Source organism: Narcine bancroftii, chromosome 4 (assembly GCF_036971445.1).
Source record: "Narcine bancroftii isolate sNarBan1 chromosome 4, sNarBan1.hap1, whole genome shotgun sequence".
NCBI classification, from domain to species: domain Eukaryota; kingdom Metazoa; phylum Chordata; class Chondrichthyes; order Torpediniformes; family Narcinidae; genus Narcine; species Narcine bancroftii.
Genome location: NC_091472.1, coordinates 123483853 through 123511591, shown reverse-complemented (window position 1 = coordinate 123511591; position 27739 = coordinate 123483853). Strand labels below are relative to the sequence as shown.

At 41.8% G+C, this 27739-nt stretch overlaps 1 protein-coding gene and 1 long non-coding RNA gene across 7 annotated transcripts in view; one reads left to right on the top strand and one right to left on the bottom strand.

Moving 5' to 3' along the window:
- Positions 1-27739, top strand: part of LOC138761090 (unconventional myosin-XVIIIb-like) — a 260108-nt gene that overhangs the window by 208373 nt on the left and 23996 nt on the right. For all 4 annotated transcript variants that reach the window (XM_069932681.1, XM_069932680.1, XM_069932679.1 and 1 more), the window contains exons 35-39: positions 156-272; positions 628-711; positions 2445-2582; positions 11014-11199; positions 24087-24223. In XM_069932681.1, coding sequence (XP_069788782.1) covers positions 156-272; positions 628-711; positions 2445-2582; positions 11014-11199; positions 24087-24223 — 662 coding nt within the window. The remainder of the gene's footprint in view (positions 1-155; positions 273-627; positions 712-2444; positions 2583-11013; positions 11200-24086; positions 24224-27739) is intronic.
- On the bottom strand, positions 96-27109 carry LOC138761095 (uncharacterized). 3 transcript variants are annotated; one of them, XR_011356115.1, is made up of 4 exons: positions 26917-27109; positions 23662-23957; positions 1166-1224; positions 96-527 (listed from the first exon to the last, which is right to left on the bottom strand). It is a non-coding gene; the product is annotated as an uncharacterized lncRNA (long non-coding RNA). The 3 variants fall into 3 exon arrangements; XR_011356114.1 differs by having other exon boundaries at positions 26938-27109; XR_011356116.1 differs by lacking the exons at positions 23662-23957; positions 26917-27109 and adding an exon at positions 6493-6718.

The window sequence follows — 27739 nt, the reverse complement described above, 5'->3', positions numbered from 1 at the left end:
TGATCCACTATAACTCTAGACAATAGATCAGAGCTAATGCGATGAGGATTAAATCGTGTAATAATGATAGGTTGCAAAAGAAACCTTGGGCAGGCTACATAGAGTATTTGGAGATTTATTTATGTTGTCTGAGATTTTCATCTGTTTGATCATAGGCTGATGAACAGTTGTACCAGTTGGAACGTGAGAAGTGTGATTTGCTGAGACGTCTCGAAGAAGACCAAGAGGACCTGAATGAGCTCATGAAGAAACACAAAGACCTCATTGCTCAGGTACCTGACCTACAATGTCTGTTTACTTTGGGCCATTTCACTCACTCGGTCTTTCAGTCAGGTGAAATACATAAAAGATGCAAAAAAAAAGAATTATATGAAAATGGATGATTAAGCCTCGATCCTGGAACTCCCTTCCCAGCAGCACTATGGGCGCTCCTTCACCAGCAGAACCACACCAGTTGAAGGAAGTGGGTCAACGCTACCTTCTCGAGGGTGTTCGTAAACGGCGGCATTCCCACCAATGGCCACAACCTGTAACAAAGACAATTATGAATAAATTGTGCTATTACTTTGCCTTTATTATTTTTCTTTAATTGACCAAGTTTTATCTCCTCTCTCTGACTATGGGCAGACGTCTAGTGATATTGCACAGATACAAGAGCTGCAGAGTCAATTAAAAGAAGCCACAAAGGAGAAACAAAACCTTGAAGAAAAGGTAGGAGACTTTAACTGTGATTTCAGGTACGGGGTTTGGACCACAGTAAGCTTTACGATTAAAATTCCCCCTCCCTTGGCTTGAGTTCCCACCTGGTAGGTGTCTTCCCAATGTCATGGTCCATCATTGACACTATTCTTATCTTTCCTGGGCTTATCATACCTCAAGAACTAACAAGTAAACATCATGTCATATATTGATGAGCAACACATATCTTTGATATTCTGGAAGCAAGTTAATTTCTTTTGAAGTCAAAGTTACTGCATTATTAACAGTAAATCCCATTACACCTTTCTTAACAATCTTAATTTTCTAAGTTAAAGATTGGAATTCACCCATAAATCTAATAATGAACTGTTTAAAAGTGCATGCAAAGAGCCTTGAGTGATTGCCCAAAGTAAGCCAAATTGGCACATAAACTGCTTTATTTATATTGCATTGATTCTCAACTAACCTTATGGATTCACCTTCTCCCTGTAAAACCTGGAATTTGTGACATTGAAACTTCTGGATCTGTCGGAAAATGGCAAAAGTAGTTTTTGAAGAATGTACATTAAAAGCAAGTCCTGATGTTCATCCATTGATGGATCTTTCAAGGACATGTTTTGGAGATCACCTGATTCAAGATTTTTGCAGCAAGTTTTGTCTCCCAGTTACAGAAAATTCTTTTCATCATCCATTTCTGATACTGTAAACCTGAAGAATTCTTTAAGATTCTATTCTAAAACTTAACCTAGGCTTGTCGGGAAAGGTTGCATCTACCTGTGGCGCAGGTGAGCATAAACCATTTCCAGTTAGTCATCAAAATGTACATCACAGAAACAGACTCAGAACTAATCATAGTTCTATCAGAACTCTACATGACTCAATTAAATCACCTCTTGCTCTTCTAAACCCCAGTGTTTGTGGATCCAACTTCTCACAGGGGTCCATGAGTAACAATGATTTGATCTGAATCTGCCTCACTCAGCTATGAATGTAAAAAAATTCACTCTATGGTTTTCTCTTGCTGTTTGTAACTGTATTTTATTTTAGCTGCCAGTAATTACTATATATCTAGGCATATAAGACAACCTTCAGATAAGATGGGTCCCCAATTTCAGCCTGAATTTCATGGTTTTATCATATATTGAGTGTGTAAGATGAACCCCCCCCCCAAAAAAAAATGTGTTGACTGATCTGGTATGGCATTGACTGAGCTGTTAGTGTGGCTGTGAGTTGGGTGTTATTATGGAGTCTCCAGCAAAATTTATTGTGGGACACTGACGTTGAAGCGAAAGCTGGCTCATCAGGTTCAGACTAGGACCTGTATGATGACTGTGCAAACAGTGAAACTCTGGATGTGCTTGCGAGTTCTTTACCTCAGAAGATGATAATGATAGTGATTTTGAAGGATTTTAGCTGTGTTTTTCTTAAACAGTAAAAATTTATTTCTAATATATTGGTTGCTTAAAAATTTATTGCAGGGTGGGGTCTGAATGGGTTAGGAACCAATTGAGTGGTATTTTGAGTAGAATTTTAAGGTCATGTTTTGTATCTGGCCTTGAGTGCTTCAAGGGTCATTTTATATGCTGAAATATATGGTAATTTCAACTGAATTTATGTGCATTTCCTTTGTTTATATCTGTTGGAAGTACTTCGGATCATCACTTTACTTCAGGATAGGATTCTGTTTCAATTACCTTGAGCTGAAGTTTGCTACATGTAATCAATCAGTCTTTACCAAATTCTAGTTGCAGGTTGCACAGAACAGGATCGAGTACATGCAGCACTCAATGGTGGAACGTGGGATTGTAATCCAGCAAGAAGCTACCATCTGTGATCTTGAGAACAAGCTAGAGTTCCAGAGGGTACAGCTTAAGAGATTTGAGGTGAATTACATTTTTTTTTGGAGTTCAACATTTCTTATTATTTCTGAAAATTCTTTCTTCTCCCTGTCGATGTTTTTAAATCATTAAAACAATATAGGTCTCTCTTGGGAATGCTATATGGTAGAGGCTCCTCTAATTAGCGATATTCTTGGAGTTAGGTAACAAGATTGAGGATGTAGTGATAGAGTGCTAGTGATATACTTTTGACCACTAGAGGGAGATGGAGAATAGTTAATTGCAGCTAGGGGTTGGATTCAAGATGGATGCCTCCACACAGTCATGGGCTCCATAGCTAATAAAGTATATTTGTTTTAAAAGAACTCACGTTTCTTTATTATAATAAAAGAAACATCACAAGCAATGTCTCATGAATGTCTGAATTTAGATTTAAGTTCAAGAGTTTTGTTTTGGAGATATAATCAAGGGAATGCTCTGTTTTCTAGTTACAGTCATTAATCAAGAGATAGCATTTAGAGTGAACCCAACGAAAGCTGTTTGTAATGATCTAGCAAAAAGTATGGGCTGGCCTTCCCTTCTGTCTAATGGCCATTTGAACATACAATGTTGGAGCAGGAATAGGCCACACACAGCCCCTTAAACCTGCTTCACCTCTCAATTGGTTCATGGCTCATTTGATTATAACCTTAACTTATCTCTCCTTGTAGCCTTTCATCCCCTTGCTATCAAGAATTAAGTTTGTTTTATCCTTCAAAAGATCCTGCTTTTTCCATCAACTAAGGAAGAGGGTTCTAAGGGTTTTTGACCAATTGAGTATGTGCTATTTATATTTATTATCTTTCCTTTCTCTCTTGGCATGTCATGTTCATTTAATTTATGCTTTTTGTTTGTGTGCCTTCTGTATCGGTATGCCTGCAGCAAGCAAGAATTTCATTGCATCTGTACCATTGTACTTATGCATTTGGACAATAAATTCTCATCTTCATTAAAGTATCTATAAGCCAATTGCATCTACCACTAGTTCTTTTGTTATTATTAGAGATAGAGCACAGTAATAGGTCCTTCCAGCCCATGAGCCTATGCTAACTTATTATGCCTCATGTGGCCAATTAACTTAACCCTGTATGGCTTTAGAATGTGGGAGGAAATGGATCACCTGAAGGAAGCCCACATGGACATGGGGAAAATGTGCAAACTCCTTATAGACAACAGCAGATTTGAACCTGGGCTAACCGCTACATCCAATCATTCCACCCTCTGTTCTGTGTCATTGTAGTTGAGGTTTGATTTTGATCAGAATATTTTTGCTGTGAGCAGCTATCTCTATGTTTCTGGTTGCCTGGTGTTCTGAGCTGTACACTGCTTCATGTTTCTTAATAACTTCTGCTTTGCTTGGCTCATTATCTTATCAAAATTTAATTCCAGTCCTAATTGTGATCTCTCAATCTCTTGTCTCATAGTCCCACAGCAATAAGATAATAAACTCCTTTGTTAAGCAAAGTAGCCCATGCATTGTGCAGACAATAAATTACTGGAGGAACTCAGCAGATTACACAGTATCCAAGAGTAGAAATGTGTAGTCATTGTTTTGGGTGTGAACCCTTTATCAACTATGTTTTTAACACAGCCGCTGCATTCTAGGAAATTATTCCCAATTTCCTGCAATGTAGTCTGTGTAAAAAGATGGGAATGGGAATAAGGACTCATCCCCATTCTGACATTTTACCTCCTCGACGCCTGGTTATTTTCACGGATCATCAGCTGTCTAAACTGAACTGCTGGTGATCCACCACACCTGGAGTATTGTGTGCAGTTTTGGTCGCCTTATCTGAGGAAGGATGTTCTTGCAATGGAGGGAGTGCAAAGGCAATTCACCAGGCTGAGGCCTGGAATGGCAGGAATAACTTATGAGGAAAGATTGCGCAATTTGGGATTGTACTCGCTGGAGTTCAGAAGATTGAGAGGGGATCTCATAGAGACATATAAAATTCTTGCAGGACTGGACAGAATGGATGCGGAAGGGATGTTTCCAATGGTGGGGGCGTCCAGAACCCGGGGCCATGGTTCGAGGATAATAGGCAAACCATTTAGGACCAAGATGAGGAGGAATTTCTTTACCCAGAGGGTGGTGAATCTGTGGAATTCATTGCCACAGAGGGCAGTAGAGGCAGGTTCATTGAATATACTTAAGAGGGAATTAGATATATTTCTTCAGTATAAGGGAATTAAGGGTTACGGAGAGAAGGCGGGGACGGGGTACTGAACTTTAAGATCAGCCATGATCTCATTGAATGGCGGAGCAGGCTCGAAGGGCCGAATGACCTACTCCTGCTCCTATTTTCTATGTTTCTATGAATGTTTCTATGAACCAGACTAATTGATAGAACATCCAGCCTCCTTAAATACTGCACTTCAAATATTCTGTCTAAACTCATGGTGTGATACGGATATTTGGAGTTTTGGTCGTTCCTGTGTGAATGGCCATTCCAGGAAGGTAGGGAGACAATTTAGAATGGAAAGATCATGCAAGGTCTATGTAAAAAACCATAAACATAAAAGGTTCCTTTAGTGTCATGTATTAATGCATAAAATGTAATACACAAAATTCATCAACTTTTACCTGCCATAAAGACACACAAAATGACACCATGAGTATTGCCCAGTGCCCCATTAATAAGAGAAGCAAAAGTCCCTTCAGAGACACTAGGAAGTTTCAAACTGCAGCACCTGGGTAGCCCTCCTGAGACTTGGGTGAAATTACTGGGTCATATGTGCCTCCTGCACCTTTCAAATAGCAGCCTAACCTACCTGTTAAATTGCTAACCTGGCAATTTAAGGGGGATCCTGCCCCTGTAATGATGTGGTGAGTGACGCGTCATGCAGCCTGTTCTCTATGCTTTTTTTGTTCAAATTTCCAGAGTAACCAGGTGAGATATTTCCCCTTTCAAATAGTTGGAGGGCGCCCAGGTAAGTTTTACTGGGTTCCCTGACCACCTCCGAGGTAGGTTTGGGGCCCGGGTAGATTTTGACTGGGCTTGCCCAGTTCAGGCCTTTCAAATACCTTTGTCTTCAACATAGTAAATTACCCGGTTAACTCCATTTTACAAGGCAATTTGAAACAGCCTACTGAATCTATAGATTCGCCTTTAGTGCTCCTATAACCTCTGCAGCCACATGACCTCCTGCCTGATCCATCAGTGAACCCGAGCTCCTGGTTCTGAAACTCCAAAGCTGTCAGTGCCCAAGGCCACTTTGGGAGCCTTTCTTGCCCTCAGCACCACCCTTGAATCCCAATCCTAATTATTGATTCCCATGAGCCATTCTCCAGTAGGACTTGGCCTGTGTAGATTCTTCAGTTGCTGACCCCTTCACATGTCTGCTGCTGCGGTCATCTTCCCTTTAGGGTCATCTCCCTGGCTTCTCCTTCCTCCTTCCCAGTGGTGGGAGAAAGGGTGCTCTCCTGCTTCTAGTGCTCTGCTAAATCCCCCAGAATCTGGAATCCTTGTGGTTCGCTGCCAAATGTGGGCACCACCATCTTGGGCATGGACCTCCATGGTTTTCAAAATTTTTAACAAAACACCATTGGACCCTTTAAGTGTGTCATTTAAAGCCAATGGAGGGCCATTGGCATCATGACTGAACAATAGGACCCCGTGGAGCAGCGCTGTGTTTCCTCATCCTGCTCTCCCAGGTCCACACCAGTGGCAAATCTGCCTTTAACCCAGCTTTGGTAGCTTTGCCATCTTCTAATATAATATAATATAGAATAGATGAAATGATAAATAAAGGGGGAAAAGTTGCGGTAGAGGCCCAGGTGTGTGGCAGAATAGGTCAAAAGATGTGAGTGCTGGAGGGAGAAATCATGAGGAAGGGGACTGGGGAGAGAAAAGTTAGAGAGAGAAAATAAGTACAGGAGTAAGTAAAGACGAGATGAGAACAGGCGTAGTGTTACCGTAAAATTGTAGCAGGCCAAGCAACCACGCGGTTAGATGGGCCAAAATGCCACCTCAGTCAGTTGGTACAAGATGGCACGGGCCCCCTTCCCTTCTCAGGAGAAGCCCACATTTGGCGACGCGCGTCGCCTGGTAGATGTTGACACTTCCTGATTGCACGTCGCTGAGCAGACAGTGACTCCACAACATTCTGACATCACTCCCTTAGACCAGCACGGCCCAGACAGAAAGTGGTTCATCCCCTAAAAGCAACACGAGAGATTCAAATAAAGCGAGTAACTGGTTCACCTCATGTTGTGTGGGTGTACTTCATTTCAGTAGGGCTGCCGTAAGCAGCTGTTACTCCGTTAGGATTAAAGCTAGGAATATGATGTGTTTTTCCTTGCACTGACAATGGATGAGGCCTAGGATAGTTATGTTACTGTAGGAATGGTTAGGTACCAGAAACACAAGTTTAGATGCGCATATAGAGTGAAGAATATGGATCACCCAATCCATTCTTTAGCTCTTTCATTGTGACTGGAACATGATTGCCCACCGCTTTCAGTGACTTGACTTGAATTTAACCTTATTGAAAATGGCATTACTACACAGCACATGATGCAATTGATTCTGTTTTTCCTGAGTTGTACTTGAAAAACTATAAAATATTCCTTCCTCCTGACCCAGGAATGTCCATGTGCTAATCTGATTCTATTCAGGTTGTTATATGAGCCCCAAGTCGTTTTGACAAGTAGGCTTTACCTGTTGGGCTACTGCAGGAAGAAGCTCTTCATCTACACAACTACTGTGATTGCAACTGCATGGACCATCTTACCAGTCTGCAGATACTATGTTTCCCATCCTCCTGCTGAGTGCTTTTCACAAATGGTTCACTCTAGATTCCTACAGAAAGGCCTGAGTATCTGCAACAATTTTTTTTCGAAAGATTAGGACGTGGAATACAAACAACTGCAATTTATCCCTATCATGTTGACTGGTAGTTCGACTGTATTTAACTCTATTTCTCTGCACAGCTTCGTCTTGTTTCCTCTTCTGGACTGTGCTTTCATTGTGATGTTTTGCACAGTTCATGTTAGTTGGGTTTCTTATTCAAGTGTTTTGAGTTTTAAATCATTCTTTTGGGTATGCCGGTTAACTCTTTCAGTATTGGGATCATGTTGCTAGTTCCTCCAGTCAGAGTAAATCTTGCCCTAATGTGAAAAAACAGAACACCACACATGTGGGCAATCAGAAACAGGCGGAGAGTGCTGGAAATACTCAGCAGGCCAGGGAACATCTCTTACAGTTTTTTCTGTTTATTTGTCACAAAATACCTAGTACAGTGAGAAGAGTTCTTCCATGAAGAAATTTTCACCAATATTCATACTGCCATGTAAAGAGCATAATTTACTGAGAATGAGAAACAGTATTGTGATAGTACAAGATACTATCACCAATGTATATATTTGTATATATTTACATATAGTAATAATGATTGGCTGAGAGCCATAGCCACGCCTACTGGCAGGTCATAAAGGGCTGCCTCTAACCAGACCCAGGTCAGTCTGGACTGGTTGACCTCGATGTACTACACTCCAGTCTTTTGTTAACAAAAGCCTTGGTTTGAGTCAACAGGTCTTTGAGTCATTCGACACGCTATAAGTATCAATTAGCACCAAGCAAGGGCAACATGATAGTACTGTTATGGGGTTGATTCAGGAGCTTTATGGCTGTCAGGCGAAACTGCCTTTAACCCTGTTGGTGGGTGCTTTCACACTATTAAGCCTTCTCTCCACTGTAAGGAGGGAAAAGGGAGTGTCACTGGGGTGTGATGAGTCTTTCAGTAGCCTTTCCACGACAATGGGAGATGTAGCAGGAGACCATGAAGGGGAGGGAGGTTTGTGTTAGATTCTGTAGCTTCTTCCAAACTTGAGCTCAGCAGCTTCCATGTCATACTGTGATGCATCCACCATGTATACCTTAGTCGTGTACCTGTAGAAGTTGTTGAAGGACAGGAGGAACATCAAACTTCTTTTGCCTTCAAAGAAAATTGCTGCATTGGTGATCTTTCTTGATTGTAGCAATGACTAGAATTTTGATTTTATAAAATTAATAGACCGTACTTCAGAAATGGAGTTCAATGTGCACTTATTACACTCCTTTAAGACACAAGACAGGAACAATTTCTAGAAACGAACATGGAAGAGTACAGCATCATACAGGCCCTTCAGCCCATAATGTTGTGCTGACCTATGTAAGACTACTCTACACCTTCGCTACCCATAACCATCTATTTTTCTAACATCCATGTGCATATCTAAGAGTCTTTTGAATGACCTTGCTGTACCAACCTCCACCATCAATCCCAGAAATGAATTCCACTACTCTGTGTATATTAAAAAAACTTTTCTCTGACATCAAACCCAAAGTTACCCCCACTCACCTAAAAGAGGTGTCTTCTAGTGTTTGCATTTGTCGCCCCAGGAAAAAGGTGCTGGCTGACCAACTTGCCTAATCTTATATATACCTCTATTAAGTCACGACACATCCTTCGCCGAAAGGATCCCACTTTCATACATAGCAGCATTATATACAAACAATAGACCATTGCTTCATGTCAGAGGAGCCACTCAGATCAATGAAATGCCTGTTCAATCTCTCTATCAAAATCCACCCTGAACTTTTCAATAAAACAAACGGCTTGCTCTAAACCCTTACAACAAATTGGATCTTCGCAAACTACACATCTTTTTTTAGCTAACTCAGTTTGGGAACAGCTACTGTGTGCCCTGCACCCTCTATGAATTTTATAGGAACCATGGAAACATTATTGAAAAATGACTTGATGGCAAAAAGCTTAAATCAAGTCTACATCAGCATGACATGAACTGTTTTTGTCAGAAGAATCTGTGCAGTGCACATTCAATCAACTTGTCTTAATGAAAGAAAATTATAGTTGAAATATTTATACATTAATAAACTCAAAATAGTCTTAATCAGTCTTCAGTAAAGTCTCACACATGCAAACCCAAAAGCAAAATAACTGGCAATTTGAATAGATTAAATATTTAAATTGTGCTGTTAAATTTGCAGTGTTAGGTAAAATGTAGTTCCACTGTTAAACATAGTAGATAAAGGATCGTAGGTAATTATATTCCGATTAAATTATGAGTCTGCAGGAAGTAATTCATTATCATATATTACTGTTCCCATACCTTCCTCATAGACTGATAATGAGGTTTGGACACAACGTTTAGATATTTTGCACATCTGCTGTGCTTTGAAATGACATTGCGTGAGAATACAAAATTACCTTATTGCTATAGAATTGCTATCTAGCTGGTGTACTGCAGAACCGGCACATAGGGATAGATGCCTGTCCTCAGCTATATCCAGGCCAAGTTTATAAGAAACTCAGTGGATTCAACTCCTGGAGCACCTGTTCCAGATTATTTAAAGCTGTAGGAGTGCCACATTGTTGGAAGTGCCATCGCTCGGGTAGGATAGATTTCAACTGTCCACCTGGCCTCTCACATAGCTGTCAATCACCCTTATGTTTTTGCTGTCACTTACCTCTCAGCCAACAGATTTAGCCGCACTTATATTACTCTGTCCAGATATAAACAATCATACTTTGGCCCAAATTTTCCATGCTTATCATGTTTGCAAACTGCCTGTATCTCTAAGTTCCACAATGGCATGGAAAATCACAGCGCAGGTCAGACCTTTCACCCCACAATGCTGTGCTGACCTATGTATACCTATTCCATGACAATCTAATTTTTCCCTACCTCACACCCATAACCTCTATTTTTCTGTGCTCATCTAATAGTCACTTGAATATTCCTATTGTACCAGCCTCCACAATCATCCCTGGCAATACATTCAAGTCACCCACCACTCTTGGTGTGTAAAAAAAAAAAATCTCTGATGTCTCCATTATACTTTCCTCCACTCACTTTTAAACAGATGTCTTTTGTTGCCGCAGGAAAAAAATGCTGGATGTCCACCCTATCTATCCCCCTCATAATCTTATACACCTCTATTAAATCACCTTTCATCCTTCCCAGTGTTTGGCCCAAATCTGTCCAAAACCCTTTCTGTTTAGAAACCAACTGTCCAAATGCCTTTTAAATGTTGTAGTTGTACCCACTTTCCAGGGTGGAAGAGGATGCAGAGGAGATTTAGCAGGGTGATGCTTGATTGGACACCATGTCCTATGAGGCAAAGGTTGACAGAGCTAGGGGTTTAACCCTAACCCATTGTGTACCATATTCTTATGTTCGAAACCCTGGGCCAGTGAAAGCAAGTATCTCTTGTGTCTTCTTCACCCCCTTATTAGCACCACTATGTTCAATCAGAAGAGATAGATAGATTTCTGAACTTTAGAGGAATCAACAGATTTGGGAATAAATCAGAGAAATGGCATTGAGGTAAAAGATGAGCAGAGCAGCCTGGATGGACTGAATGGCCTGCTCTTACTCCTATGTTCTTTCAATGTGTTCTAATTGGAGATTTTCCTGTTCCTGCTCTTGTAGACCCTAGTTCTGCGGCTGCGGGACAGTGTGATGAGGATGGGTCAGGAGCTGGAACGGTCGGTCGAGGCCGAGGCTCACGAGAAGGAGGTGGCCAGTCACTCCCAGCAGCGCATGAAGGAGATGAAAGTCGAGATGGATGAGCTTGTTCAGCGGGAACTGGAGGCCTCTCGCAGGTGCATGGAACTGGTAAGGAGCATTGGTTCCTAGTTCGGAGGGAAATGGTGTACAGAGGAGGTGGACCAGTGGAGTGAGGCATTTGAGCTCAAGACAGAAAATGCTGGAAATTCAGACTAGTCAAAACAAAGTCTGAGATGTTAAAATGTTGACATGATCTCTTCATGGAAATCAGTGTAGTCAGGCTGGTTTGGAGCATACCTATTTCTTGACTGGAAAATGCCATAACACATTAGCATTCTCCACATTATACTCCCTATCATTTTCCTTCACGTCTTCTCCTTGGTAAATGCTAATGCAAAGTACTTATTCAATACCTCGGCACTTCCTCTGACTCCAACCATAAATCTCCCCCTTTGTCTTTGAGTGGTCCTTTCCTGTGTCTGGTCATCTTCCTGTTTTTAATGTTTAAAATGTCCGAGGCTTTCTTTAATCCTGCTCGCCAAGGACATTCATGGTCGCTTTTGGCTTTCCCGATGCCTTGCTTGAGCTCTTTCCCGGCGTCTTCATATTCCTCCTTGTCTGAATGCAGCTTCCTGAACCTTACATAAGCCCCCTTTTACTTTTTGACTAAATTTACATCTCTCGGGATCCAAGGTTCTCTAACCTTGAAATTCTTGTCCTTCCTTCACACCGGAACATGTCTGTTCTGGACTCTAATCACTGGATTCTTAAAAAGCTCTCACAGATCAGTTGTGGGCTTGTCTAATAACGACCATTTCCTATTAACTAATGTCATTATTTTCTCTCCCCTAATTTAGTACATTTCTCCAAGACCCAAGCTTATCCTGATAACTGTCTTGAAGCTTCAAGAATTCTGATCGCTCTTCCTAAAGTCTTCTCCCCCTGAAACTCTGGTCACCTGGCCAGGATCATGCGCCAGTACACTGTCCCGTATGGCCTCCTTCCTAGTTGCACTACTTCAAGAAACCCTCAGGGATACACTTAACAAATTCTGCACAACCTAAGCTTTTAGGATTAAGATTGTCCCCAGCAATATTGGGGAAACTAATACCTCTCATTCCAATGACCCTGATGCTTTTGGAACTTTCCATAAATCTGTCTGCATATGTGGTGCTCCCATCTCCTAATGGCTGCTGAGAAGCCTATAGAGTAGCCCTATAAGAGTGATTCCACCTTTCGTATTTCTGATCTCCACTCACACTGCCTCAGTAGAAGAACATAACGTTAGATCCTCTTTGGGTGCACCTGTGACACTTTCTCTGTTCACCTCTTCTACCTTCTTCTTTATTTCATCCAAGTAAGCGAACTCTGTGGCGGTTTATGACTAAAATGTTGTGAGCTTCCAATTATGAACCAATATTCCCTTAGCACTGATAAGGATGCAAGTACTGGGAACAGAATAAGTTAAAGTACTAACCATTAAGATATAACAGCCAATCCTTTAGACAAGTTAAAAAAAAAATCATGTATCAGTATTCAGGAAATGGGTGGTTATTTTACAATAATTTGAGGACAAAAACCCTTATTGGTTGTCATGGTGTGATGTCCATGATCCTAAATGCCGAGTACATGTTATAATTGAATAATTGGTACAAAATAAAGTAGGAACAGTTATAAACCAAATTGTTAATCGTGCATATAATGGTGTCAAGCTTACTGATAACTGCTTTGAGAGCCTCTGCATGGAAAAATACTGCATAATGCTTTCACTAGGTTAAATAGACCCAAACAAATCATGTCAACAACTTTCTCATTCTCTTTCCAACTGGCACAAAGCATATCATCTTTTATTAATTACAAAGTGCAGAGCGCTGAGAGGTCCAAGTCATTTCTTTTCCAAGGGAAGCATTGAAACCAAATGCATTCACTGTGATCTTTCACCATCTTGTGGTTTGCTTTGATTGCTTGGCTTCTGGTTTGTATGGCACATGACTATGGAAGGTGATGAATGAAGGGAAGGTTTGCACACTGGTCTGTTCTTGTAGCAATTAAAATACTCAGTGGAGTTCAATGGAGAAGTCGTATGTGCTGTGGATAATGGGGAACCGAATAGTGCACTTGGATTTCCAGAAGGTATTTGAGAAGGCACTGCATCAAAGGTTAATGGGGATAATGATAACTAATGGTGCAGGACATAATGTACTGGCATGCATGAAAGATTGGCTGGCTAACAGGTAACAGAAAGTAGGCATACATGAGATCTTTTACTGGTTGGCAACATGTAACAAGTGATGTGCGGTTGGGATCAGATTTAGTGCCTCAGCATTTTGCTGTTTATATGAATGACTTGCATGAAGAAACAAGTTATGGTTGCTAAATTTGTTAACACAAACTTAGATAGTAAGTAAGTCAAAAGAACATATAAAGAGAATGCAAAAGATATTGAAAGGGGAAGTGAATGGGTAAATACGGAGCCTATCACAATGTCAGATGTTCAATATGTGTGAATAATGAACATAGAACCACTACGCATATTTTTCTGACATTTCTGGCCCCAATTTTAAGGGAGAACCTACTGAAACCACTGTGGGGGCAGGGGGTGAGGGGGTGGGGGTGGGGTGTGATGATGGGAACTCTGATTTGTGTCAGACTCCCTTGCAGGGTCATGACCAGCCTATGTCTGCAGGAGGGATGTGTCTGGCTCTTTAACCTCCGCTGACATACATTAAAGGTTGGTTCCTTGGTGAGTTGAGCAGAGCTGATTACAATCTGGTCAACATGGTTAAAAACACATTGTGGACAAATCATGGCCATTGTGCAACTGTTGATATCTTTTGAACATGCTGAAAGTGAGAGCACTCCATTGGTGATCAGGTAAATCTTATAGCTCAACAACATAAACTCACTCACGAAATGTACAAAATTGATTAGTGCCACATTAATGCAATCTTCATTTACTTGACAATTTTTTATAGATTGTACATATGAATTTCCAGATCTTTGGGCTTTACAGTTATAATTGCACAGATTCATTATTTTAACATTGAGTAGCAAGACAGCGCAGCAGTTAGTGACCTCAGATACTGTCTGTGTGGAGTTTGCACATTTGTCTATGTGACTGAGTGTTTCTTCCAATGCTCCTGTTTCTCCCTCATTCCAAATACACGCTAGTGGGTTAACTGGCTGCATGACATTATTCCAAAGTGTAAGTTAATGACAAGAAGAATTAAGGGGAAGCATGTGCAAGAGAGTGAGTAATTTACCCAGGTACAGGGATATAAGGAGAAAGGTGATGGGACTAATGGGATTGCTGCCATGAGATAGCATGAACCTGATGAGCTGAATGGCTTCTTTTTTCTATTGTAAATATAAAGTAATGACATTTGACTAGGTGAGGCTTTCTATTGGCCCACAGGCTTTTGCACCGGCCTAAAAATGGCCCTTCAATTCTCTGTGACCAAGGGTTCTTTCTAAAGTGATAGGGAGAATCGAACTGGGTCAGTCGGTTCAGCATCTCCTTCAATGCTGGCTCCTGAGCTTCACTCTGATGATGAGCAGAAACTGAGCTTGAGATCAGCTGCTTCACAGATACACCTGTCTGTACCTCAGGCATTCACACCTTCCTGCTGTTTCCAAATCTGCCCAGTAACTGCACCAGATTTCCACACAACAGGCATTGGCCATAGTGTGTGTTTTGATATCCCATGATTTCTCTGGGGGTGCTGGGATTGTTGGAGGGAGGCCTGCGATTGTAAAAATTTGCCTCAAATACGATGCCATGATGTCCAGAGCTGCCAAAGATGGCACCGTATCTCTTTTCCTTCATATCCCATTGTGCCCTGTGTGAAGATGTTAGCCATTTGGTTTCTGTCACAGCAAAACCCTCAAAAAGAGATCAGGACTGACGGGTATTGCCTCACTATACGCGTTGGCTTTTCTTCTTCAGAGACAACTAGCATAGATCACTGTCGTGCATCACATGTTCCACCTCTTCATCGTGGTCAAGCTTGTGTGTTATTTTTCAGATGAAACAATATTATTAATACATTACTCAGAATTGTGAAAGGCTGTGAAGTTGCTGATTTTGCCAGGCCCCTGCAGCGATCCTTGAACTACGTCTCTTTCATTACTCCTTGAGTTAGTCAAGTAAAACAATGAATCATTCATTAATCTTTACATGGGGGACTGAGTATAGTTGCAGAAGCTGCGGGTTGATAGTTCTGACAGGATTCAAATGATTATCAAAGCCAGTTGCTTACAGATTGACCTAATTCTGCACCCTTTTCTCAAACTCACTGAGAGGGAAGAGAGAATTTTAACCACTCCAAAGGATTGATGGTGAAGATGTGGCAGTTTAAACTGTGTGTGACCGTGCACAAGTGTACACACGGACTTGTGAACACACATACACACATACACATACACTATAAATCTATACAGATACACACATGGGCACTTGAACACCAATATTTTACATGTACACGCACACAAAAGGTGGGGGAGAGTTGTGGGAGTGTGAGGTCTGGGCAGCCTGCCCAGTCTTAGAAAAAATTGACAAACACATTGAAGGATGATGCGCAAATCCTTGTTTACAGAATTGTTATTTTCATCTCATGGAGTCCAGGATTCCCGTGGAATCCTGACAGGTAAACATAAGGGAAAATCACTGGTTTCATGTGAGTTCTTTGCACTGCAGGGTCTTCCTTTTGTCATCCCAGCATATAGCTAACCTGTCCAACTCATCAAACACACACCCTCCTGGGGTCACAGTCTTTCCAATGCTCCTGACCCTTTCTGTCATACTGATGTGCCATAGACATGGACCAGACAAGTGTTATGCTAATACTGGGCTTTTATCAACAGACTATAACCACCACGAAACTGGCCAGTGCAAAAACATCTCCAGCTGCTATATCAGAAGGGTGGAGTATCTCTACAGCCATAGCCAATAGCAAGCAGTCAGTATAATACATGCCCCTCATTACATCATCACATTCACCCCCCACAAAATTGACCAATTTTAATAAAATACAATAATGGCAAAAGCAAAAAAATATTCAAGGTTACAAACAGAATTAATGAGAACACATAGCAGAGAAAAAAAAGGCTGCAAGGCTGAGATAATACAGGGTTACTGTAATTATGGCTAAGATTAGAAATGGTCATAACAGAGCCTCTGTGGAGATTCGTGTTGATCTTTGTAAGGGCACAGATGGAAGAGTCTTATCTCTAACCGAAGGACTCCTGTTGCCAGCTGTAGAAGGGAGTGGAGAGTGCGAGGAAATATTCCCATGAAGAGGGTATTGCTCCTCGAGTGTTTCTCGTGACGGGAAGGGTAGAGAAGGAGTCAGGTCAGTGGAAAGGCTAGCAGGCTGTAGACCAGGTGAGGCTAGATCCCTAAGGGAAACAATGTCTTTTCTTCCATCAGGAAAAATTACATGAGCATACTGCGGATTAGCATGAAGCAGTTAAACACGCTCTACAAGCGGGTCAGCTTTGCTGGGTCTAACATGTTTTCTTAATAAAACTCCTCCGGGTTTAGATAGACAAGTTGGCAAGGTCGATCCAGTTTTCGATTTTCTAGGGAAAACAAAAAGACGTTTGTGAGGAGTTTCATTGGTAAAGCCATGTACGGATAGAGTTTAATGCTTCTGGCACCACATCTTGCCAGTGGCTGGTTGGGAGACCTTTCAACTTTAGTGCAAGAGTGATAGCTTTCCAGATTGTACTGTTACTGCATTCCATATGACCATTACCCCATTGGTTATGGCTTGCTGTACGACTAGTAGCGATTCCACTATAAAGAAGGTATTGCCTAAGTTCAGAACTCATGAAAGCTGATTATCTGTCACTATGAATGAAGTTAGGATAACCAAAAATACTAAAAATCATATCAAGACATTTAATAACAGAACTAGAAGAAACATCAGCACACATGGTATAGCGAAGGGGAAATGAGAGTATTCATCAATGATGTTAAAGAAGTAAGAATTCTTATTATTTGAGGGTAGTGATCCTTTAATTCCACGCTGAGGCGTTCAAGAGGTCTAGACGCCTTAATGAATGTAGAAGTGGGAGGTTTGTGATAGCGTGGATTACACTCCGCACAGACGGGACACTCGTTAATCAGTTTCTTGTTGTCTTCTAGTGAGTACGGCAAATTGATGGACTTCACATGATGATAAAATATAGTGACTCCTGGGTGACATAATTCACCATGAAGGTGTTTCAAACGATCCAGCTGCAGACTTGCACAGGACATGAGAGAAAGCGCGTCTGGAGGGTCATTGAATTTTCCTGGGCGACAGAGTATATCATAAGTAGAAAGTTCAATTCGCCAACGCATGATCTTATCGTTTTTAATCTTGCTCTTCAATTTAGTGTTGAACATGTAGGCAACAGATTTTTGATCAGTCAGTAAAGTGAATTTCCTTCTGGCTAAAAGATGTCTCCAATAATGATTGGATTCTACAATAGCTCATGTTTCCTTTTCAATAGAGGATTGCCTGACCTCTGCCCTGTGTAACGTCCGAGAGAAAAAGTCCACAGGTCTACCAGCTTGATTTAGTGTAGCTGCTTAGGCCCAATCTGATGCACCAGATTCCGCTTGGAATGGTAAATCCTCATCAGTAGCTGACATTGTTGCCTTGGCTATATCCTGTTTGATGTTTTCAAAAGCACGGAGGGCTTCTTCAGAGTGGGGAAAGCTAGTTGTTTTAAAAAGTGGCCATGCTTTATCTGCGTAAATGAGTACCCAATGAGCGTAATAGGAGAAAAACCTCAGACAACGCTTGAGGGACTTTTGTGTCGCAGGTGGGGGTAGCTGCATGAGTGGTCTCATTCTCTCTGGGTCTAGGCTGATCTCTTTACTCACTACGTAGCCTAGTATAGCCAGGCGTTTAGTGTGGTACACACTTGTCATTGTTAAGGGTTAAGTGCAGATGCTTGGCCACCTGGAGGAATTTTTGTAAGTTCCGATCATGATCATTTAAGTCCTTGCCACATCTAGTGATATTGTCCAGATAAGGGTAGGTGGCTTGCAAATTATGAGCATCTACTAGCTTATCCATCTCTCTTTGGAAAATGGATACACCATTGGTAACTCCAAAAGGAAATCTTTTAAACAGAAAAAGTTTGTCATCTGTCTCAAATGTGGTAAATTGTCTTTCATTTTTGTGTTTCGTCACCTGATGATAAGCTGATTTCAGATCAATTGTGGAATATATTTTGTATTGTGCAATCTGGTTTAACATGTCTGAGATATGAGGCAGGGAATGAGCATCTAGCCCATGACCATTCTAGGTTTTGCACCATTTTTGACGACTACCATTTGTGCACACGCCAAGGACTTGTACTTGTTTCGATGATTTTTTCAATAAATGCTTAACCTCATCCTTAAGAAAGAGTCTGTCCTCTTTGCTATAGTGCCTGCTCTTTGTAGCAAAAGGCTTACAATCTGGGGTTAGATTAGCAAAAAAATGTGGAGGTTTCATCTTTAGAGTTGATAACCTGCAAACAGCCTCTTGGGGTACCGTGATCGATGATAATGGGCCGTTAAATGCCAGTATGATACTTTTCATTTGGCACTGAAAATCTAATCCTAAAGTCATTGGAGCACACAGACCAGAGAGCATGTGCAATTTGAAATCCTTATATTAATTTCCCTTTACCTTCAGGGTTATTTTACAGCAACTTGTAATGTCACATTTTAGTCCAGAACAAGCCATAGAAGTTTTGCGCTTAGACGGATGCAAGGTAAGATTCAGGGCGGTAGCAGTCATAGGGTGAAACTAGCTGTCAGTACTGCCCAAATTGAACAAACAGTCAATAGACTCCCTGTTTACCTCCACCTTCATTGTGGAATGCTTCAGGTTGTGGGGTTCATCTTGATTTATCGTCAGGGTCACATAGGAACATAGACAAGGGTCTCCCTGCGGCGGTGATCTGTCGGAGTTCGCCATGTCACCGGCAGTTCAACTTACGATTACAGAAGAAGAAGGAAAAGAGGGAGAAGAGCTAGATGAATCATTGACTCTCCAGGTCGATGCAGCAGTTTCGTGGCGGTGCCCCTACTTATTAGTAGCACTTGAGCGCTTCTTCTTCTTCTTCTTACTCTTCAACTCATGGAGTGAACTATGTGAGAACTCTCATGTCCGGCAGGCTCTGGCCAAGTGCCCTCACTTTCTGCAGTTGGCACATTTGGCTTGCCGCGCAGGGCGCTGAGAGTGAACGTGTAGCACCAAACCGCAGAAATGACATCTTCTGCAGCGGCTTTTATGCTGCAGTTTAAAGGCGCTCAGCAGTGGATTGTCACCGCAGGTGAGCCTTGGGGGTACCACTTCAGTACCTCTTTCTTTCTCGAGGGCTTTAGCACTTTGTAGTGCAGCCCGAAGGGTCTTCACTTGTTGCAGAGCTCCATTAAAGGTCAGGCCCGGGGTCTCCATTGGACCATGAGTGGCAGAGAGGATCTCTGGAGTCTCCTTCCCCTATGCACCACACCCCTCCCCACCCCTCCCACTGTACCCTGACTCCAATCCGCTTATGAATGCATCCAGCATCAAAGATTCTTGGTGGGCTTCGGCCATGACAGCAGCGCAAACACAGGCTCTGGATAGCCCTTTTAGGGCAAGTGCGAAAGCATCTTCACTTTCTCCAACTTGTTGTCTTTGAGTGTGAAGTTGATGTCTTGCAAACAAAGTGATTTGTGGCATATCATAATAGGTTCTGAGGAGATTCAGTGCATTCTGGTAGATGGCTGTCTCCCTTACCATGGAGTAAGGTACTTCTCCGAGGAGAGCCACAAAATGATCCATTTTGTTCCATTTGTTTTGAGTCATGAGGGCAAAATATATTAAGGGCAAATGCATAACTAGGGAGAAAAAAAAACCCTTAAGGATCAAGGTATTTGTCAATATGTGCAGCCACAGGGGATGGGCAAGGTCAGAAATGAATACTCCTCATCTACATTTACTGAGAAGATTATGGAAGCTATGAAATTCATGAGGAGAAAAGATGTCTTGAAATGTATCACTAGGAAAGAGGAAATGTTGGTTCAGAGGCACATAAAGGTGGATATATCACCAAGCCTAGGATTTTGTGGTAAGCAAGTGAATAACTTGCTGTTCCTCTAGCAGAGATTTTAGCATCATCTTTCGTCTCAGGTGAGATATCATAAGACCGATAAAAGAAGGAAAGAAACTGCCCTTGAATCTGCTTTGTGCTTTCAAACTCCTGTAGCTTCCACTTGAAGGGAATGGGTAAAAAATAATGTGAACAAGATGGGATTGTCTGCTCTCCAAAGGCAACAGGAGGTGAAGATGGTGTCAATGGAGTGAAAGTTGGTTTGGCTTGCTCTGCAATTTGCTTGCAAATGTAGCAACGCTGGGGCCTTCAGATGATTCAAGCCCATAATGGGCAGTACAAAATGGCTGTTCCATTACATTACGGATTTCAAGTCAAGTTTACTGTCATCTGTATGGAGATAGATATTCACAAATAAATAAATATTATTTTATGATTATGAGTGAGTGTGAGCAGTTCCTTTGGCCTCAGCCTGGTGGTGCTGGCTCTGATATTCCTGTATCTCTTTCCCCATGGGAGCAGCTGAAAGATGCTGTGCACAGGATGGCAGGGATCCTCAATGACTTTCAGTGCCCTCATCAGACAAAGATCCCGGTAGATCACGTCAATGGGAGGGCCGGGGAGGGTTGTGGTGCGTTGGGGAAGGAGACTCCAGAGATCCTCTCTGCCATTCATAGTCCAATGGATTGACCTCCGATCCATTTCTCTGAATCAGAATTTATGGTCATAAACAAGTCATGAAATTTGGGGTTTGAGGCAGCATCATAGAGCAAACATTCATATTAGAACCATCTTACCACATTACTATAAATTTTTAAAAAACTAAAAAAGTGCACGAGAAGTAAGGTAGTGCCTTTAGTTCATCGATTATCCAGAAATCTGATTGCAGCAGGGAAGAAACTGTCCTTGTGCCGTCGAGTGCTCGTCTTTAGGCTCCTGTATATTTTTCCCGTTGGTAGCAGAGTGAAGAGGGTGTGGGCTGGGTGGTGAGGGTCTTTTGAGGATAGAGGCTCCTTTTTAAAGATACAGCCTCATGTAGCTGTCCTTGATGGAGTGAAGTCTGGTGCCTGTGATGTTGCAGGCCAAGCTAACAATCCTCTGGAGTTTATTCTTGTCCTGAGAATTGGTGCTTCCATACCTGAGAGTGATGCAATCAGCCAGAATACTCTCCACTGTACACCTGTAGACATTTTCAAGAATTTTCAGGAAGGCTCCAATGGTTGGAGCAGTGGTCTTGTAAACCAGGGGTCACAAATTTATACCTCACTGGGGGTTCATTTCTGTGAGGGGCGCTTAACAAGGTGGCGATTCTCTGTCTTCCCTATGGTAGACAAAGTGAAAGAATTTCAAGTATGTGTCAATAATGGAACATTTACCTTAATGTGCCATATTTCCTCAGACACCTCACAAAGTATAGCCGCTGGCAAGCCTTCTTTGTGATTGCATCAACATGGAGGCTCCAGAACAGATCCTCAGAGATGTTGACACCAGGAATTTGAAGTTATTGATCCTCTCCACTACTGAACCCTAATGAGGACTGGGTCATGTTACCCTGACTTCCTTCTGAAGTTCACAATCATCTCCTTGGTTTTGCTAACGTTGAGCATAAGGTTGTTGTTTCCAATTTGTACTGACTGTGATCTTCCGATGACAAAGTCAAGGATCCAATTGCAGAAGGGGGTACAAGCCCTTGGGTGTGTAGCTTATTGGCCACCACTGAGGAAATGGAATTGAAGGGGGAAGCTGTAGTTGAGCAGCCATATGTATGAATTGCTGTTTTAGAGATGATCCAGATCTGAGTGGAGAGCCAGAAATATTGCATCTGCTATTGAGTGATTTTGATGATAAGCAAATTTCAGTGAGTCCAGATATTTGCTTGGGTACGTGTTAATTCTGGCCATGACCAGCCTCTCAAAGCATTTTATCACAGTAGAAATTAGTGCTACTGGGTGGGAGTCGTTGATGTAGCTCACACTACTCTTTTTGGATACCAGGATGATTGATGCCCTTTGCAGCGACTGTACCACACTGTGATGCAGCTGGCCAGGATGCTCTTGGTAGAGATCCTATTGAAGGTTGACATAATGGTGGCTGGTAGCTGCTCCCGCTTCAGTCTTCTCGGGCAGTGCAGTCACTGTTGCACCTTCCTGATGAGTGAGGAGATGTTGAGTATTCATGATGTCTCTAGTTAAATGGACTCCAAGTAATTTGGTGCTCTCCACTTCAGAATTGTTGATGTGTAGTGGAGGGTGATCATTCTTAGTCCTCCTGAAATCTATGATCATCTTCGTCTTGCCCACATTGAGAGTCAGATTGTTACTTTCACATTATATCACAACTACTGTTGTGTCATCTGTAAACTTTATGACACTGTTGGAGCTGGATCAGTGATGCAGTTGTGGGTCAGTAGTGTGAAAAGGTCATACTTCATCTAAATATGTCAGGGCAGTCTACACAGCAGCATTTAACATTATAAGTAATTCACATTAGATTGGAAGACAAGGAAAAGGAAGGAATAATCCACTTTGTGGCTTTCATTGCATTGTGTTTTTAACCTGGGTTAGTGGACTTTGAGTGAAAACCCTGATATTATACATCTTTCCTACTGCTCTTTTATATTAAAGTAATCCCATAAGAAAATAAAGTGTAATAGAGACTTGTCTAAAGCCAAAATTATCACCCAGTAAATGCAGAAATTTGAAACCACTTCATTCCTCTGGTAAATAAATGTAAGCAAAACAAAATATAAAGGTGAATTTAAGTTGGATGAGTTTCCGCATTGCTGGCTCTACTCTGATAATGGCAATAGTAACAAATTGTTTCAAATGCTCATTCCCTTGACCTCACCTGCCAGCTCCAATTTCTTCAGTGACTTGGCACTGACACATCAGCAAGACAAAACTGCACAACATTTGAAACTGTTTGCAAATGTAGGAGCAGATTTACATCAGGGAACACAACATTGACAAGATGCCATCTTCAATGAGTTGAAAAAGTTAGATATGTTGTTGCTGTTGTATTTCAATTAAAATCCAGCAGTGGGAAATCAAATCCAATGCAGCTTTATTGAGGAATTATAATGAAGGAAGAAAGTTCTTCTGTGGCCCTTTCAAAGTCCAGCCATTGCATAATGCCTTACAGCCATTGAAGAGTAGTCACTGTTGCAAAGAAGGAAACATGGCAGGCAATCTTTGCACAGGAAGGTCCCACTATTTGTGAAGTGCTGGACAAAGGTAAATATGACAAGAGGAAGGATTTCCCTCCTCCTGTTTGAAATATGAGATGTCTTTATTTATGACATCACTGAAGAAGCCATTCTGCCCATCAGCTCCATTATACCCTTTAACAATGCAATCTCATTAATCCCTTTCCCTCTCTACTTATTTACCTGTACTGTACAATTTATTCTCTCTTACATACTCATCAACATGCCTTGGATTCTTTTGGCATTTCCTACCTCAGTTCATTTTCAATGGCCTGCTATCTTACCTGCATTTCTCTGAGATGTGGAATGGAACCAGATTACCCGGAGGAAACTCACACAGTTGGATGTGCAACTTCCAAGCAGATGAACGTTGAAGGTCAGAATCAAACAGGGTCACTAGAACATAGAGGCTGCAGCACCAGCACGCAGCCCGTCTATAAGGAGGAAATGCCTCAGCCAAGCCACTTCCTCAGCAGCACTCTGGAATGTTCGCCTGGCCTTGTGTGCTCAAGACTCAGAAGTGGGACTTGCACCCCTTGCCTCAAAATTGAAAATCACATCCAAACCATGGCTGGAATACCTGCAGGAGAGAGATATGAGGGTGATAATTTTTCCCTTCAGAGGAGTGAGAGCTCACCTGAATGCACTATTTATTAAACTGGAATGTTGAGATAACATGTTGTATGTGTTCCTTTCTTTTGCATGGCAGGTATCTCAGGTGGAGAGTCTGGTGGCGATTAAACAGACATTGCAAGCAGATCTTGAAACATCAATAAAACGGATCGCAGACCTGCAGGCAGCCTTGGAGGAGGAATCGAGTGACGAGAGTGACAATGAAGCTGAAAGGTAATTTCTTCAGTTGAAAACCAGAGGCCATAAGAAAAGAGAAGGATTTCATAGGACCTGAGTTGTGGATTATGTGGAATGTGCTTCCAGAGGCAGTGGTAGAGTTGGATATAATGACAATGTGTAAAAGCCATTTGGACTGGTACATGGATAGAGATTATAGGCCCACTGCAGTCAAATGGATCTTGCTTGGGTTGACAACTTGGTTGGCATGGAACATTCACACCATGGAGGCTGTTTTCATGCTCTAAAATTCTGGAGCAAAACGGGTACAGGTACAAAAGAGGCAACCGTGTGTTTAGTTGCAGATAAGAGGAGAAGTGAAGGTCAATTAGTCATAAAAGCTTCTTAATTTCTGGGCCCAAAATTGAAAATTCAGATTCTTGTTCCCACCCACATTCTCACACCCTTGAATCTTCTTCCACCACAGTGAGAAGGGAGTGAAAAGAGTGTGGCCAGGATTGAATGAGTCTTTTAATATATCAGCTGCCTTTCCAAGGCAGTGTCAGTGGAGGGGAGGGTGGGGTGTGTTATGTTCCGATCTACATCCACAACCCTCTTGAGTTTCTTTTGGTCATGGGCACCACAGGGTGATACACCTTGATAGGATATTTTTACTGGTGTAGTTTGATTAGATAAAGTACTGATTTAAAAAAAGGTCGAGAGCTATGATGAAGGCTGCAAATTAAAAAAAAAAGATTATTAGGTGTTAAACTTTATATTTAGACCTACAGCATGGTAACTGACTCTTTTGGCCCATGAGGCCGTGTCGCCCAATTATTACACCCAATTGACTTACAACCCTTTAGAAGGGTGGAAGGAAAATGGAGCACCCGGAGAAAACTAATGCAGACACTGGGTGAACATACAATCTCCTTACAGACAGTGCTGAATTCAATCCTCGGTCGCTGGTGATGTAACAGCGTTTCACTAACCATTAGGGCTTACTGTGCCACCCTAAAGTATTTTGGCTCATCAAACTGAAGTCAAGAATTGTGTGTATTTTTAGTGATCCTGGTGTGGGAGGAATGTCATTCAACTGGAAAGGGTTCAAAAAGATTCTCGGGAATGTTACCTGGGGGCTTCAGTGATAAGAAGTGACTAGATAGGCTAAGACTATTTTTTTTCTTAGAATGTAGGAGGCTGAGTGGTGAGGTATATTAAATCATGAGGGACGTAGTCTTTTCCCCAGAGTACAGGAGTCTAAAACTAAGGATCCTAGATCTAAGATGAGAGGGCAAAGATTCAAAAAGGAACTTTTTGATATAGAGGGTGCTAGCTGCCAGAGGAAGTAGTAGAGGTAACATAGAAACAGGATTTATTGTCAAGAACCAGTCATGAAATTTGGTGTTTTGCGACAGCATCACAGTGCGAACATTCATATTATAACCAGCTTATGACAATACTATTAATAAAGAATTTAAATAATAGCCCACAAAAAGAAGACAGTGTCTTTGGATCATTGATTGGTTATTCAGGAATCTGATGGTAGCAGGGAAGGAGCTGTCCTTGTGCCATTGAGTGCTCATCTTTAGGCTCCTGTACATTTTTCATGATGGGAGCAGAATGAAGAAGGCATAGCCTGGGTGGTGGGGGTTCTTTGAGGATAGAGGCTGCTTTTTTTAAGACACTGCCTCATGTAGGTGTCTTCTATGGAGTGAAGTCTTGCGCCCGTGATGTCGCAACCCTCTGGACATTATTCTTGTCTTGACATTTGGCACCTCCGTACCAGGCAGTGATGTAACCAGCCAGAATGCTCTCCACGGTATTCCTGTAGAAGACTGTAGAGTCTTCAGTGACACACCGAATCTCCTCAGACACCTCACAAAGTATAGCTTCTGGCAATCCTTCTTTGTGATTGCATCAATGTGGAGGCTCCAGGACAGATCCTTGGAAATGCTGACACCCAGGAATTTGAAGTTCTTGACGTTCTCCTCTACTGAATCCTTGATGAGGTCCGGGTCCTCATGACTTCCTCCCAAAGTCCACATTCATCTCCTTAGTTTTGCTAATGTTGAGCGGAAGGTTGTTACACCATTCAATGAGGTGATCTTTCTCCTTCTTGTACGCTTCCTCATTGCCGTTTGAGATCCTGCCAACAACTGTGGTGTCATCAACAAACTTGTAGGTGGCATTGGAATTGTGCCTGGACACATGGTCATGGGTGTATAATGAGTAGAGCGGTGGGATAAGCACGCATCCTTGGGGTGCGCCTGTGTTGATTATCAGTGAGGAAGAGAGGTTGTTTCCAATTGGTACTGACTGTGGTCTTCCGATGAAGAAGTCAAGGATCCAGTTGTTGAGTGGGGTTCAGAGGCCAGCACATAGTAATGATATTTGGACAGTGCATGCACAGTAAACAATTATAGCGATATGAGCAGGCACACGAGGCTAGCTCAGATCGGCAGTTTGGTTGACGTGGATGAATTGGGCTGAGGGGTGTTTTTCTGCTGTAAAGCTCTATGATAATGTTCTCTTGAGAGACAACTTCATCAGTGGTTCTTGTCAGTCATCCTTTAATGAAGCAGCATAGCCCACCACTTGGATCTGAAACTGTTGTGTCATTTTTTACCTGCAGCTTCTTTGTTAAAAAAAACTCTGAAAACAACAAGAAAATTCACAATGGTGCACTTAATTGAATTTAAAAGAGACAATCAATGGCAAAAAAAAAGGTAATAAATATTCACTGATACCCAATTGCAAAAAAAGGTTACTTAGCAACAGTGCAGACAGTCCTTTTGTGATGAATAGTGTTACAAGGAGAGGTTCAAGAGTCTCATAGCTGTTGGAAAGAAACTACACTTGTCCCTGGAGGTTTGGTCTTCAGGCTTCTGTACCTACTACCTGAAGGTAGCAGTGAGAAGAGGTTGTGGCCAGGGTGATGGAGGCCCTTTATGATGTTGGCTGCCATCTTGAGCCAGAGGCTCACATAGATGGATGGGATTTCAGAGCCTGTGATGGGCTTGGCTGGTTTTGCTATCTTGTGAAGGCTTCTGAGTTCTTGGGCACTTGAATTTCCAAACCAGGCTATGATGCTCCAAGTCAGCAGACTTTCTACAGTGTAATTGTAGAAGTTTGATAGAGTATCTGACAATATGCTAAATCTTCTCAGAATCCTTTGAAAGTGAAGTGAAGATGTTGGTGTACTTTCTCATATTTGTCTTGATGTATTTTCTCCTGGAGAAGTCTTTTGAGAGCCATGATATTATTTGGTGATGGAACAAACTGAAGCCCAGTCCTGTTCCTAAGTGGTTTGTAACAGAATCTCAGGAGTTGCATTACCCTGTCATTACTCTCTCTTTCTATGTAGACAACCAGTGCAACAACAGTGCTCAGCTCAAGTGTGCAAGTGATGTTGAATTGAATTATTATTTTAGATTTCAAAATGAATATTAATCTTAATCAGATAATTATCCATCAGTTGTGGAAGACCTTTATTCATGATTTTTAAAGTGTAATATCTAACAAGAATGAAGAATTATGCTCATCTCAGATTTGAAAGAAATGTTGAAATGA